This window comes from Asterias rubens, chromosome 13 (genome assembly GCF_902459465.1).
Source record: "Asterias rubens chromosome 13, eAstRub1.3, whole genome shotgun sequence".
Lineage (NCBI taxonomy): Eukaryota > Metazoa > Echinodermata > Asteroidea > Forcipulatida > Asteriidae > Asterias > Asterias rubens.
Genome location: NC_047074.1, coordinates 2265070 through 2281431, shown reverse-complemented (window position 1 = coordinate 2281431; position 16362 = coordinate 2265070). Strand labels below are relative to the sequence as shown.

Below are 16362 nucleotides of genomic sequence, written 5' to 3'. Positions count from 1 at the left end.
ACGACAAACACAAACAATGACAAACACCAAAACGAGACAATCAACAAAATTATAACACCATAGAAAAGGCAATGAAAAAAAAAACAAATGTAAAGAGTCAGAGATAATGTCTTTTAAAAAGAAATGTTTTGAGGTGGGTTTTAAAAATATCAAAGTTGGTGATAATCCTCAAATGAACGGGTAAATTATTCCAAAGGGTGGGAGCATAAATAGAAAAAGCCCGATCCCCGTAAGATTTGCTAGGCCTTGGGCCAACTAAGGAAAAATTAAGTTTGACACCAACTCAACTTCTAGTATGAATAGCTTGGTTCATATGACTTCCTGCAAAGGCGAATGTGAAGCGAATGTTGATGTCACAAATTTGCAACGAATTATTCCCGACAGTTCAACTCTGCTCAACTCACTTGCAAATATCCTGCAAAAGGACAGTTGTGACGTCAAATTCACGTCAAATTCGCATTCGCATTCGCAGGAAGTATGGACCGGGCTTAACTTGACAAGTATATGTCACAATATTTTGAGATTTTTGAAACCATCATCGCTATTGATGATATTTTCCTCGGTAAAGTAGAGAGGGGGGGGGGTATTTTTTAATTGATTTTTTTTTATTGAAGAATGGATCAAATAAATTTGGAGTAGGGATACAAACCACAATGCAAATATTGATAGTTCTGCATGGCCCATTCCCCATACTGTTAAAATTTAAAGGCAGTGGACACTATTGGTAATTACTCAAAATAATTATTAGCATAAAACCTTTCTTGGTGACAAGTAATAGGGAGAGGTTGATGGTATAAAACAATGTGAGAAACGGCACCCTCTGAAGTGCCATAGTTTCCGAGAAAGAAGTAATTTTCCACGAATTTGATTTTGAGACCTCAGATTTAGAGCTTGAGGTCTCGAAATCAACCATCTAAACGCACACACCTTCGTGTGACAAGGGTGTTTTTTTCTTTCATTCATATCTCAAGTTCAATGACTGATTGAGCTCAAATTTTCACAGGTTTGTTATTTTATGTATATGTTGAGACACACCAACTATGAAGGCGTGTCTTTGACAATTACCAATAGTGTCCACTGCCTTTAATTCAATACAATCTGCAGGAAGACCTGTAATGCACCTCCTTCAGTCCTTGCATACATTTTTGCACACACACCCACACTTACCAGTTACCTGCCTGTATGTGTAGCTGTTTGTTCTCAAATTACTCCTGGGAAGTTTAGGAACTTAGTCACTTAAAGGTCACCAGGTCGTTCGAGGTCACTCAGAGGTCAAGGAGAGTCTTACAATCTGATACAGACATACACCCTGCTTTGTTATGAAAGTTGACCCCTTGGGATGAGCTGGTTGTTTGACTGGATACAGTTTAAGATTTATTATGGTAAATTTATTGCTTTGTGAAATGTATTGGAGTTTGTCAAACTTGAAGTACTGCGGTTATGGAAAAAGATATCCCCACCCCAAAAGGGGTATCGACAGTAACGTTTGGGTTCAAATGTTGACTTTCGCTCTGCTTAATTTAATTCTGGTCTTGCACACAAAATTCTTGTTCATATTTTGAGCTCCAAGCCCTGCAGTCTTCATGGTCCTGCGGATTTGTTTCCCAAGAAATTCAAACCTTGGTGCATGGTATTAGTAGTGTTGATGTACTGTAGTAGTGTACATTACACGTTCCCAGTACTCAGTCCTCATGAGAAACACACACATTACATTGTGTATCCACCTTCAGTATCCAATTACTGAATGTAATTTTCAGAGAAAATTGCACGGTACTTCTCGTTGGATGTCTGGATGCAGAGCCCCCCCCCCCCTCGCCTCCCCGGGGGCGTCAACAGAGTCTCAAATATTGGAACATTAGCTTTGCACAAAGGTTAGTTTCTACATTACTTCTCCAGACAGCTTTGCCTCCTGTTATAACATTAGTCATCGGTAAACAAATTGCCTATGCGTTTTGTTGTCGGGATCGCATTTCCATTTCCGTCTGGATGTTGCTTGCCCGCGGTAAACAATCTTGGGTTTATTTGATAGTTTTGGGGTTGCCTCATGATTAATTATCGCAAATCCAATTTGGTTTATGTTTATATTCGGGCCTTCAATTTTGTTACCACTGATGTCTAGATTTTATTTTTTTATAGACCTTTGAACTTTCTTGAAGATGTTAATTTGTGCCTGAAACCGTTTGTATTGGTGTATGTAGAGAGTTTGTAAATCATTTATCATAACACCCTGGACGTTCAGGAGACTGCTACCCAGTTTCAGGGCCCACCCCCCTCTCATTGTAGCCCCCCCCCCCATTGTGTCCCCCCCCCCCCCCAAAAAAAGTTTTAAAACGGCAGGCCCCTGGGAGGAAGATTTGAGGCGCAAGTACCACTCTTCTCCTTGCACCGTTGTTTTTTGTGAGACCACAACCTAAATTCTCCTATGTATTTTTACTATAGAAATATGGGAACCAAAGTCGGTTTTCCAATGTGGAAACAAATTATTAATATTAGCCACATCACAAAGTCTCATCGTCTTGTCTGTCACCTCGCAATCAGTCTCTCTTCTCCGATAAAACCATATTGGAATTCTCATCTTGCATTCTTGGACAAATATTTTTCTTCTCATTGTTGGTCGAGACACCACAGCCACGTCCATTGTTCGTTACACGGTGTTCGGAGTCATCACCTCAAGCCGTCCTCGGCCTGATATTGATGCTCACTCCTCGCATCCGAGACGCCTCCCCCCGAGGGATTGAATGTTTTCTCCTTGTCTACGTCTTCCATGGCATTCAAGACGCGAGACGGTGATAATGAAGATTGATCCGTGAGACTCCTCGGTAGACGTTGGTGAGAGGAGTCTGAGAAAGATGATAGTTGTGGTTTTGTTATCTATGATAGATCAATGAGGTATTTTTTTTAGATCAACATTGGATAATTGATGGGATGCGGTGGTGTTGATTGTCTGTTGACATTGTCAAGGAAATTGTGAAGGAAATTTTTGTAAAGGATGATAAATTTGAGACTTTGATCTGAATTTAGACTTTTTAAGTCAGCCTGCTGAAGAAAAACACCCATTATTTTCCAAACATATAAAGAGCTCCTGCTACCTGTGAATTATTTCTCTAGTGCTGAGGATACTTTTCCTAAAGCTCTGTGAAATCTAAGTCCAGGGGTTATTTAGAGATTTAAATGCCATGGGAAAACATTGGAAAGTGTCTGAGAAAGACCTTGCTAGAGTTTATACATAGTCAGCCTTTGCCACTTTTTGCATAGAGTAGATGTGAATTTGCAGATAACATCGCTATGACCTATACCCCCTCCAGGCCCCTCTGCTCCCATCACCACATCCCCTTTCCTGTTCACCTCCCACTCCTAGTCAAATGCCCCTCCCACCAATCCTTACATGTATACCTTCCTTCTCTTCTAAACTGACGGTAAATCAACACTCGCAGGCACACCTATCTCCTGGAGTCCAAAGTTTTCACAAATTTTCCAAAACTGTCCTATCATTTTGTACATTGTAATGTACACAATGGGCTCAGGTCATTGCTATCATTATCCATACTGTAAGAACAAGTTTTGAATCAGTCCCACAGACCTTGAACTTCCCTCTTGAAGAGGGCACAGCAAGTTTCCTGTTTTCTATTGCAAGTTACATGTAGTATGTAAATTTGGATTGGAACTTTGCAAAGAGCACCATAGCAAAAGCACAGGGCACCACAGCAAATGCTGGTTTTAATTTGAGGCCTAGTCTCAGGTGCCCCCCCCCCCCAACTCTAGCCATCACACCCCATCATACCCTCGTTAAAACACATTCATTGAGGGGTGACGTCCCCCACCCCTTCTCCCCATGGTAACACCGTTTCCTTCTTTCATGGCAACACCAGTGAGCCATGATCAGACTATGATAATAACCACCCGTATCCAATGTGAAGAAAGGACTTTGTAATACACTCTATTTGACTTGAGAAAGGTCTTAAACGGTTTCACACCTCTATTAATTCATTTGGGAAAATCAGGCGTTGTTGGATTGATGGACAGTAGCAGGCCTTGAATTTGGTTCTTGAAGGGCTACGGCAACTTTCCTTTGGTTAGGGGCGCTTCTATCAGGAACGGAAAATGTAAATTTGTATTGGAACTTTGCAAAGAGCACCACAGTGAAAGCACAGAGGGGGGGGGGGCAATTGCTGTGGATGCTGTGGGTTATTTCAAGGCCTGTAGTAGCAAAGTGGTGCGTGTTCTTCGTGGGGGATATTGGAAGCAAATCCTCCACAAATTTAGGCGACTGATTGTGGTACTTCCCCTTAGGCAACTTGGCCCATTTTCATAGTGCTGCTAAGGAAATTTTACCTGACAATTTTCAGCTACGCAAAACAAGCAGGAAACGAGTATTTTAAATTTTTACATCCTTGTAAAAAATTTTTTTCTCTCTTTCCTTTGTCCCAATAATTAACATCCTCCTGTATGCATGTGGCGACGCCATTCTTCAGAAATCTGCTAAATGGAGACCTTTTGTTTCCCCTGTTTTGTTTGGTCCTTGGTCGCCATATGGTAATATTAAAACAATGTACGACACATCTACACTAATATTGATTATGGTACATACGTGTAGAACATTTCATTTCAATTGTGTGTTCTACAGTATTTGCCAACCTTACTATACCACTTTATATTAAAGACCTGGAAATAACCCACGGCACCCACAGCAATTGCCCCAGTGCCCTCTGCTTTTGCTGCACATGGTGCCCTGTACAAATCTACATTTTCTCATAAAGGTGCCCCTCGCCAGATACAAATTTCTGTGTCCCTTAAAGTTCAAGGCCTGATATAAAATGTCAAGCTATTGCAAAAAACCCCACATACGTCGTCCTGCACATCGGAATCTATTTTATCTTGGTCTGTGGGGGATCTAAACATTTTTCTATGCCCTTCATGGTTTTATGCTCTGAAATCTCGGCATCTTTCCAAAACACTCTCTAAATATAGCGCCAAGATTCCTTGTCATTCTGACCATAGAAGCTTTCCCCTCGATCAAGGAAAAGAAAATGAGTTAATTCATTGGTGATGTAGATGAGATAAGATTGTATATATCCGCTTTCATGTTTATAGCGTACATTCACCTACATGTATGTATGATTTGCCATCTGTCTATATATTATCAGTTTCTTTGGACGAGGTACAGTACAGGCGACCTTGATTTACATTGCAAATGAGCACCGGCTCGGTGGTTGTTATGATAGTATCTTGGAGTGCGCCGAATCGCAGTGCATTTTCCTTGCCGGTATTCCGTTTTTACATCCACTTTGATTTAAACTAAAGTGAAGTCAATATTGCCTATTTTTACAGTCTTGGATTTTACATAAGTTTGTGAGTCTTGTATCTCATCTTGTGGTGTTAACTTCAGGGTTTGCTTGTAACCTTTTCAATGAATGGCCAGTGGGACCAGTTAGTTTGTTGTTTCAATCAGGGCCCAATTTCATAAAGCCTGTAAGCACAAAAATTTGCTTAGCATAAAATTTCTTCCTTGCTAAAAACAAGATTACCAAACAAATTTTAGTTTGTTGCATTTTGCGTGTTACTGGCATTCAGCTGTTGTTTGCTTAAACCTGAAAACCACGTGAAAATTTGGTTGGTAATCCTGTTTTTATTAAGGAAGCAGTTCCATGCTAAGCAAATTTTTGTGCTTCCAGGCTTTATGAACTTGGGCCCATGTCAATGGTGTGCCAGCCTTTTCAATTATCCCTGTCTTTTATGATTTTCTTTCAACATTGTCATATTGTATGCATGGTACTTTATATGTAGTTTAAACCATACCAAACAATCAGTGCAGTCTGCTTGTCTGTTTGTTTTTTTTTTTTGTTTTTTTTTTTTGTTTAGATGATCTTCTTGTCAAGAGAACTCCCACAAGGGGATATAAATGTCAAGCTCAATCTCTCTCATACTAACATTGATTAAACGCCTATGATTATAAATTGCACAAATCAAGAAACTGTGATTCAGTATCTAGACGATTATACATGTACTTATTCTAGTCATTGTGAAATCAGCCCTTACACAGTAGCTTCGTAGGATTCAAACCCACAACCTTGTAATTGCAAGTACTGCAGTCTAACCTCTAGACCATGTAGACCACGGTAATATTGTCAATTAAAAAGACCACCGGACTTGTCTGATTACAAGTTTACTAGCCCGACTAAACTCACTGGCCTCTGGCCTTCGGTTGAGTGTTATAAAGTTTGATTCGGTTCCCTTAATTTACTTCAAACATTCCTGGCGACCCCTACCTAAACCAGGTTCTACAGAGAGAAATACTTCATGATTCATGCGCGCACACTGAACGTACAATGTAACATAACAATGTCTTGTGGACGAAACTAAATATCACAGCGGCCAAACACCAGGCTCCCCTCATGGTGTCACAGCAGTCATCTGTCTCTCTGAAATACCGTCACTGATGTCAATTAATGTAACAGCCAATCCGCTTAGGCACAAAGAAAAACATGTTTAGCGTCCTCCCTTTTCGAAAAAAGGAAGGGTGTTTTGTTTTTTGTTTTTTTAAATGGCCGCCTGACACAGTTTTTAATATAAATAGCTGGGCTATTTTTCATAATGATTTTTGGCTGTTCGTTAAAATATATCCCTTTTTTTTTCTTTTTTTTTCTTTTTTTTCCTTTTTTTTAACCATGGAAAAGTCTCTTAAAATGAAGCGGGCAGGAACGCTAAACATGTTTTTAATTTCATTTTGCCTAAAGTGTTCGCCAACTGGCCTAGTTATACCCTTTCTTTCCTTCCGTCTTAAAAAATAAATCTCAGAAATTCTTGCCTCAATAAAAAAAAAGTGCTTGAAGTAAAATCAAATTAAAGTGTTTGTCCTGATTTTTAAAACCGCAAGATGACGACTTTTGTATTGACACTTTTTGCCCGCAGCAGGTTCATACATGTAGGTTTGTGGAAATGTTAGTGAACATTTGGAATGTGATCAAAAATGTTTGAATTCTGTAGGCATGACATTCTTCCTACTTAAGTTTGATTTCCGATTTTTTTTGCCTTTGGAAAAAACAGAACAATTGTATATATTAAAGCTTTAAACCATGTACACATGCAGGCCTGTATACTTCGTTTGTGAAAGGGCAAGGGCACCAAGGCATTTTCTCGGCACACCAGGAGGAAATTGTAAAATTCTATTGGAGCATATGAAGGGCACCAAGGCATGGAGGCGATTGCCCTTGAGAGCCTCTGTGGAGTATCAGGCCTGTGTGCAGGTCAGCCCTTGTACGTACTTGACGAAATATTCCTACTTTTTTCTAAGGACCAAATGCCATGCCTTAAAATCCCTTGGACTTGCATTTTAACTTTATTTCCATTATTCTGTTTTATCTCTACTTCTGCAGGAAAAGCAAGAGTTGATCGAACCAGTGGAGTATGAGGAACACATTCTGAAAAACAGAAACGTTATCCACAACGACCCGCTACGCTCGCTGATTGTGTTTCCGTATGATGATGTATCGGTAAGTTTAGCATCGTCCGACTTCCTTTGCCTGATTGAGATAATAATACTAGAGCCAGAAATATAGCCAAGTTGTTAGCATGCTTTTAGAGCCCAAAAGTAGCTAAGCACAAAGCATGCTCACCAGACTAAGGTTACCAGCAAAAACAGATGGTACCATTTGTGACTGGTATCCTGCAAATATTTCCTCAGCAAGAAATCATGAAGGAATATTTTTCGACTAAGCAGAGTTCCTATGCATGATTGAGAAAATGCAACGAGCCAGAAATTTTGCCATGACAGAAATGTGGGCTAGTGAAGGATTTTTCCTAAAATCAGTTAATAAAGCTGACTGGGTTAGTCAGCTAAGTTGTATTGTGGTGTGGTCCCAGCAGCTGATTTCACTAAACTTGACGCAACTGCATTTAAGTCCATTTGCGCAACGTTTCTGGAGCAACTTGCGCCGTAAACGCTGCGCAAGTGAACTTACGCAGTTGCGTAAAGTTTCGTGAAATTGCCTGCTGGCTACATGTATATACTTCTGTACTTGCATGTTAATCAGTGAAAGAGTAAAATAGCTTGTAGGGGGTTTGTAAAGTACTCTAGAATGTTACACGCAGGAACCAATTTCATAGGCTCTGTGTCTCTTTTGTAAACATAAACATAGCCTAAAAAAACTGCCTACTAATACATGTAGTTGTCTACAGCAAAAAAAATTCACCATTAAAGTGCGAAAAAATTCCAAGCAAATCCAAGCCCATTCCTGACCTACTCATATCGATGTAGAAACTCTATCCTGTGAAACAATCCCGCATCATCTCTAAGACACAATCTCCCCGAGGCGATAATAACAATGCCCCAGTTCCACCCCCCTTCACCCAGGAAAGAAACAGCCCTACTTGCTACTCAAGACGACCCTACCTGCTCCTCAAGACGCTACAACGTCTTGCCTTATTAATACCTGTTGACAAGTCCCTACTTGGCAGCCGCATATCATCGTTGCACCCAGCACTCAAGAAAACCCGAACATAATATTACTCCTATCCGAAGAAATATCACTGGAAAGCCGGCCACATATCATTGTCACAGCTACATGTAGCACTCAAGAAAAAAAAACCTAGTAACACACTTTATTTCTCTGAAAAAAAGAGAGTAAAAGCGTCAATAGAACACCGGCCGCTTATCATTGTCACAGCCAGCATTCAAGAAAAAAACGACCATGTTATTACTTTGGAAAAAAATAAAAAATAAAAGTATCCCTAGAAAGCTGGTTGCATTATGTCACAGCTAAGCACTCAAGAAAAACCAAACATTTCGAAGGAAAAAAAAAAAAAAAAAAAACGTCCCTAGAAAGAAGGTCGGTTTGAGAGCATTTATAATGGAACATCTGGATTGCATCAATTAGATAGGTTTTCGTAGGGTGTAGCAATTATGTCCAAGGTGGATTTGTGGGGTTTCGAATGAGAGGATACAAGATGCTGTAATGAGGAGGAACGGAGAGGGGATGATTTCTTCAAGATGAGGAGAGATTTAGTGCTTTGATGTGAGAAGAAGATGGGTCTGGAGTGCTCTTTTTTGAAGGGACAAGACACTTCTTGAATGTCAATTGGGGTGGGGGCCTGACTTTTCTTTTCTTGTCTATGTACCACAACATTCAAATCTCTTCTCAAAACTTATCTTATGTCACAGGTTTTCAAGGACTAATTTTGTTGTGTCTGTTTTTCTTTTTTTTGTTTTGTTTTGTTTGTTGTTGGTTTTTACTGCGCCTTGCACACCCAGCAGGGTGGATACGTGCACATTACAAGTCTTATTATTATTATTATTATTATTATTATTATTATTATTATTATTATTATTATTATTATTATTATTATTATTATTATTATTATTAATACTGAATGTTTAGTGCCTTGAGCGTCACTGAGTGACGGATATGAGCGCTATACAAGAAGCCATAATTTATTAAAAATATTTTCTGATATGCCATGGACATTGCACAAAATTTGTGTAACATGCACAAATTTTATTCATGGCTGAAAGACATGCTCGATAATGTCAGGATCCCGATAATAATTCATTTTTAGTTTTTAATCAACTGTCACTTATTATTGATGGATACTTTCGTGCAACACATTTTAAAACATGTTTTAATGGAAGCTAGTATCTTTCTTGAGTGTGTACAAATAGTTGTTTAAAGTTTGAATCAAATATTTGAGGTAAAATCAGCAAAAATCCAGCCAAGCATTGTAGCATCTTAGTAACTTTTTGACTTTGCTGTAATGGAGGCATGATGTGCACTACTCTTCCTAATGCATGTAATTACCTCAATCTGATTATAGTTTTTCTTTTGTTCCCCCAAAGAAAAATCAGAACAAATTGTTATTAAATATCCTGAAAAGTCTATAAAAGCCTTCACCGTGCATGTAGGTCAGCCCTCTTACCATTCCTGCCAATTATTATGCCTGCCAATGTTCATCGTTGAAGTCTCAGAGAATGACGAGTGCTCTCTATTTGCTTGATTTTTAAGAATATCTACCCACTGTTCTTATCAATAATTGCCTCCGTCTCCCGGCTTTCCATTAATGCATTGGACTTTCGATCTTTCTTTCTTTTTTTCCCCTCCCGCAGGCGTCCACGATCCCGCGTCAATTACGGACAACAAAATCCACTGTACCTGAAGGGGCTCTGGGAGAGGCTTCATCGCTGTTCGTTAAAGAGGTAGACTACCCTCTTTAAATCTAAATCGATATCACTGAAATTAGTGAGGGATACTTTTATCATGCAAAGTTTCAAATCCTTGAAGGCAGTGGACACTATTGGTGATTACTCAAAATAATTGTTAGCATAAAACCTTACTTTGTAACGAATAATGGGGAGAGGTTGATAGTAAAAAACTTTGTGAGAAACGGCTCCCTCTGAAGTGACATACACTAGTTTTTGAGAAAGAAGTAATTTTCCACGAATTTGACTTTGAGACCTCAGATTTAGACTTGAGGTCTCGAAATCAACCATCTAAAGACACACAACTTCGTGTGACAAGGGTGTTTTTTTCTTTCATAGTTATCTCGCAACTTCGACAACCAATTGAGCTGAAATTTTCACGGGTTGGTTATTGTATGCATATGTTGAGATACACCAAGTGAGAAAACTGGTTTTTGACAATTACCAATAGTGTCCAGAGTCTTTAAAAAGCATTTTCTTGATTTTGTAAAGCGTGACCATTCACGCTTTTCCTGGATTTTTCCAGTAAAGGAAGTGGTGTTTGAATTCCAACGCTTGTTGTGTGCTACACAGAGGTCAGGAGGATCCTGTGTGCATGGTTATAAAAGCACTTCCTGTATTTATGCATGCTGCATTGACAGCCCTACGGCTATGTGCGATAATGTGAATTCAAACAAATGAGGAAACGACAGTTAAATAAAAATGACAAAGTGGAGGATAAACATAGAACTGTTTTGTTTTTTATACTTTGTACGTTAACATCACCACCCCCCCCCCCCAAAAAAAAAAAAAAACTTTTTAAAATTAAGCCTGCTTAGTATAAAGAGCTGAATGGTAGAATGCATCTTGGTTAAATTGTTTTGTCTGAAGTGCCCCAATCGATAAAAAGTCATTAAGTTCATGTACTACATGTATGTATATCATGTCAAAAATCTTTCTTTAAAGATTGGCTAATGAAGCAAATTACAGTGGTTTCCATTTTGTGAATGCGGCCAATTTTAAAACAGTTTTGATAAAAATACAAATCCTGTCCCTTTGCTGCAGCTATCAGCCCATTGAGAACCAAGGCATTCTACACCAAGGCAGTGTTTAAGCTTCTGGTTAGCATGATTTTTGTCTGATTTGTAATATCTTTTCTTTCTTTCTTGTCCCTGTACAGTGCATCAACAGTTACTTAACAGAATGGAAAGTTATCAACCATAAGTATGGCAGCTATGGGGGTCCCTTCCAAGATCTGCCGGGGTAAGTTCAATGATTATTTCACTGTTGATACAATTTGTTAAGAGCCTTGTTCTATTGTGAGAGTTGTGACATACATGTAGAGGGACCCTTTTTTAAAGTCATGTGGTTGATGGATGTCTTTTTTCGTTCCAAACGCGGCACAACCTAGTCAGCGGTCTGGGCTGGCACCCTTGGTGACCGGTCGAACATTTTATTAAAGAAGTTTTTTATAACCAATTCTCAAGTCGCAAAACCCTAAAATGGTTGTTGACGAAGAAAAAATATTATCAATAGCAGAAATTAGAGGTGAAGATCGTCCAAAAATGAATAAAACATTTTTTTTTTTTTTTTTTTTTTTCGTCTTGAAAATGTTGTTTTAGCTTGTGAAAACTAAAAACACAGATTCAAGACACAAATCAGACTTTGTCTGCCGTTGAGGGGGGGGGGGTAAGATTTTCTTCTTTCTTTATGTTTTTTTATTTTGGGGTAAGGGGGGGGGCGAGACCCCCTTTCCATCGCAGCAAATGTTTTTTCAGGCTCTGAGGATCTGAGATCGAACAGGATGCACTACATGTACCTTTGTACAACATTATTTATTAGATTGTGCTGTTATAAAAGTAAAACATGATCAAAATTTGAACTTCGCCCTCTGCTTCTTGACCCCTAGCTACCAGAAGGACGTAGGTCCAGAGGGGCTCCACGCCCAGGCCTACGAGATTGATGAGGAGGACGATAGCAAGGAGGCTACGGACAGCAAACCCTCTGGAAATATCTACATGCAGGGATTCCTCTATAAGACGCCCTTCGGACAGCAGACTGGGCTCATCAGGGTGAGTCATGAATATTCATTGACATTCATTAGCATACAGTGATGGGTACCCTGTTTTAATATTCATGTATTCATAAACATACTGTAGGGGGTACTCTGTTTTTGATGGTCATGAATATTCATAAACACACTGAGCTCAGGGTATCCTGTTTTATACATTAAAAACACTGCTGTGTATTCTGCTTTATTATTCATGAATATTCATAAACACATTGTGCCAGGTATTCCATTTTTATTATTCATGAATATTATTCATAGACACTCTGTGCCCGGTATCATGTTTTAATATTCTTAAATATTCATAAATACTTTGTGCCGAGATCATGCCTCATTTAAATCTTCTGGTACAGAAAAACATTTGCAACACAGAACTTTTACCCAGCGCTGGAAGTAATTGTGTAGTGGTGTGCAGAATATTTTTGGGACAATGGGGTCAATTGAAGAAGCTTTTTCTGAGTAAGTTGTCAATACGGTGCACCCCTCGCTTCAAATAGCCTACATTTCATGTCATTAAACAGTCAGGTATTACCTGCTTCTGTCTAATACAGGGCCCAATTTCATGGCTCTGCTTACCGTAAGCACAGAATCGCCGCTCACAGAAGCAGGGAATTCTGTGCTTACGGCAAGCGTATTTCACGGAATAGCGGCGAGTTTTGGCTTCTGTGCGTGTACTCCTCATTACTAGGCATTCTATGCTTACACATGTACAAGGCTAGCGCAGAAATTCGGCGCTTGCACGTAAGCGGGGAATCGTGATCGTAAGCGCAGAATTTGGCGGTAAGCAGAGCCATGAATTTGGGCCCTGGTGTCCTCTTGTTACCACTCTTCCCCCTAATGTCCCTTCCGCTCTGCCGTCAAACTTATTTACCCTTCACAAACTCCATAATGAACACTTTCCTAAAAGACATGTCAAACCCTTTCAGAGGAGGTGAAACAAGAGATATCGATGATTTGGTTTGTTATGGTCCTGTCAGTCTCCAGCAGGACTGGAATTTCATGGAGGCCACATAGGCCAATGCCTCTGTTGCCCTGGTCTTGGCCTTGGTGCCCCTTTAAGACTTTTTCATTGACTTTCAGGTTTCCAAATGGAAGTTCCATTTGCAAAATAAAACTGGCATTGCCCACTAACAAAATAAATTCCAGGCTAATTCCTTAAGCAGACAAAAAATGCAAAACTATTTCTAATAGCAGAGTTGAGCATGGCCCAATTTCATTTCTAGCGTGTAAATACACAAAATTGCTTAGCACATGCTGTATTGTACATGTACATGACTCACTCATTACGAAAAGTTAGAGAACATACATGTACATGTAGTCCCACAATCAATGCTCGTCATGTTCTAATAATGTTCAGGCTACATTGCAGCACGACCCGACAGATAAAATGTCAATCTATGTTAACATTCAGTCTCATAATGTCAAGGGGTTATTTGAATGTCTCGTAACAAACCAAGGACACCAGCACGACTCCCCTTTTTTTCACTCAAGCTGCCACGACCGTTCAGCGTCAAGACCAGATTTTCTAGTTGTGACTTCCTGAGAGCTAATGTAAAGGGAAAGAAAGGGGGTAAAAAAAATGCATGACTGGAAAGGGAAAAGGGGGAAATTGGAAAGTCATAAACGGAAGCAAAGTACAAAATCGTAGGGCGTGGACTTTGGTTTTTTATACCGGGGTAAACCCTACTTTTTCCTTTATCGAAATGACCTTCAAATACTACATTTTATCAACACATGTAGGAATCTGATTTGGTTAGCATATCGGACCATGACCCAATTTTATAAAGCTGTTAGGCAGAAGATACTGCTAAGCAAGTTTCCTTGCTATTCAAGAAAATGAGTGAGGCACCATTTGCAATGATGTAAACCTGATGAAATTTTGGCTGGTGATTAGTTTCTGTTGAGCATGATTTTTCTGTGCTTAGCAAATTGTTATGCTTACAGGCTTTTTGAAATTGGGCTCAGGTGGTAGTTTCATCAAGCTGCTTAAGCACACAATGTAGCTAAGCACAGCAAAATTATCCGTCACCTCCATCAGTCTTGCCACTTGATATTGAGCAGGTTACACTAGTTAAACGAAATTGTTGTGTATTTTGCTTCTGACTAACTAGCTAGCTAATTTTCTTTCCAATTAAGAAAGCAACTTTAAGAGTTAGGTTTTAATGATCCCTGCCTTGCATACAAATATTTGATGAATTTTGTTGTGATCTTTCTTTACAGGCATTCAAGAGGCGATTTTTCTACCTTCGCCAGCTCGGAGACAAATCTTTCTTACTGGAGTACCATAAGGATGAGAAGAGTAACTCCGCTAAGGGAACCTTGTTTCTTGATTCCCTCGTTGACGTCATCAAGGTACGTGTAGGCCTGAGTCAGGAATCCCTTACTTGCGGGCGTCATCCCCAGTCAATATAACAGCTCATTGTGACTTTCTGGATTCCCTCATATCAGTAAATGTTGCAGCTTAATACAAAAACAGCTCCTAAACAGATCAATTATCTAGCTATTCAATATAAAAACCCTCAAACGGTCAATATAACAGTTTTTTTTTACTGACTGGGTTTGGTAAGCAACATTTGCATTGAATTCAAGTTCAGAAGGAGGAATGGTAAATGAAGCCACTTAAACAGTGCAACTAGACAGTCAATATAACAATTCTGGTCATCAGTCAATATAACTTCCTGTCTTAGACATACAAGCACATTATGAAACACTTTATGCAGAACCAGTCAATACAATTTTTTAAACAGCATGCTTTCTATACAGTCAATATAACAGTTCTTAAGCAGTCAATATATAATCTCTTGTGCAGAGATACAAGCAGAGAAATACAACATGTACATGTAGTACTAAATTCCCCAACAGTCAATACAACTTCTTAAACAGAACAACTAGACGGTCAATATAACATCTCTTATTCAGCCAATATAACTTTATTTGCAGACTGTCAAGCAGCGTAAATATGGTATGGAGCTACAGATGCAGGACCGATCAGTCCAGAGTGTCGCTGCTGAGAACCAACAAGAGATGGACGACTGGTATAATGCCTTCAAGAGGGTCATTGACCTCCAGAAACAAGAAGCTATCTCCGACAAGCAGAGTATGTCATCTATGGAAGACTTACTCGATCAAGGTAAAATTAGCAAATGTCAAATCTGCTAAGCATAAAACAGTCACAAGCATTTCATATTACCTAGGCCCACTTTCATGACTCTGCTTACTCTTGAACTAGCCGTTTATGATCACAATTCTCTGCTTACTCTGCAAGCGCTGAATTTCTGCGTTAGCTATGAAAGCGAAGAATGCCTAGTAAGAGAAACCGTTTTGGTTAAACTGGTAGAACATTTAAATCTTTGTGGTACATGTACCCGCTGCTTACACATACGATTCGGACTGCCTCTAGCCACTGGGCTAGCTCGGTGGTTTAACTGGGTAAACATCTGCTCTAGCAATGCAAACGTCCTGGGTTCGAAACCCCACCGAGTGATTTGCATTTGGATTTGTTTCACAGAACTCTGGGGGAAAGAACTGATTATACAGTGCTTTAAACACATTGGTGTAAGGGGAAAAATAATCTGTAACAATTACCATGGAAATATCTGTAGAACAAACAGAGGGATGGACTTTGGCAAAACCTTGAGAACAATAATTTAAAGTTTTGTTTTACCTCCGTTTTAGGAGAGTACGCTGACGATCCCATCCCCTCCCCAAACCAATCGGAGTCTAAGAAAAAACTGGAGAAGAGTAAACATCCGGAGCTTCAAGGCTATGGGAAAGAGACGGAGAAAACAAACTCACAGAAACGCAAGGAGCACAGGGCAAACGTCTACTTGCTCTATCCAAGAATGCAGGTAAGCTTAGTTTGGTCGAGCGGTCTAGTTCTGCGGATCCAAGCTGTGGTGTTGTCAGCAGCAGAGTGTGGGTTCAAATCCTGTTTATGATACTTGTACCCTTGAGCAAGGCACTTAATTGCTTCGTTACCAGATGGGTAAGCTTGGGTTAGAACCATAGCCCAGAAGGTTTGAAGCATGGTAGAAAGATTCATGGCGCCTTCTCAAGCCCCGAACAGATAGATGTCAAAATGAGCTGTAATTGAAAAAAAAAGTTCCGAGCAAAGAAAGGAAAGAAC

The 16362-nt window shown here is 39.6% G+C and overlaps 1 protein-coding gene across 20 annotated transcripts in view; it reads left to right on the top strand.

Annotated features, from left to right (window-relative positions):
* LOC117298308 (dedicator of cytokinesis protein 9-like) overlaps positions 1-16362 on the top strand; it is a 97873-nt gene that overhangs the window by 20929 nt on the left and 60582 nt on the right. For all 20 annotated transcript variants that reach the window (XM_033781484.1, XM_033781466.1, XM_033781472.1 and 17 more), the window contains exons 2-8: positions 7374-7490; positions 10097-10186; positions 11349-11431; positions 12078-12240; positions 14457-14588; positions 15177-15366; positions 15912-16084. In XM_033781484.1, coding sequence (XP_033637375.1) covers positions 7374-7490; positions 10097-10186; positions 11349-11431; positions 12078-12240; positions 14457-14588; positions 15177-15366; positions 15912-16084 — 948 coding nt within the window. The remainder of the gene's footprint in view (positions 1-7373; positions 7491-10096; positions 10187-11348; positions 11432-12077; positions 12241-14456; positions 14589-15176; positions 15367-15911; positions 16085-16362) is intronic.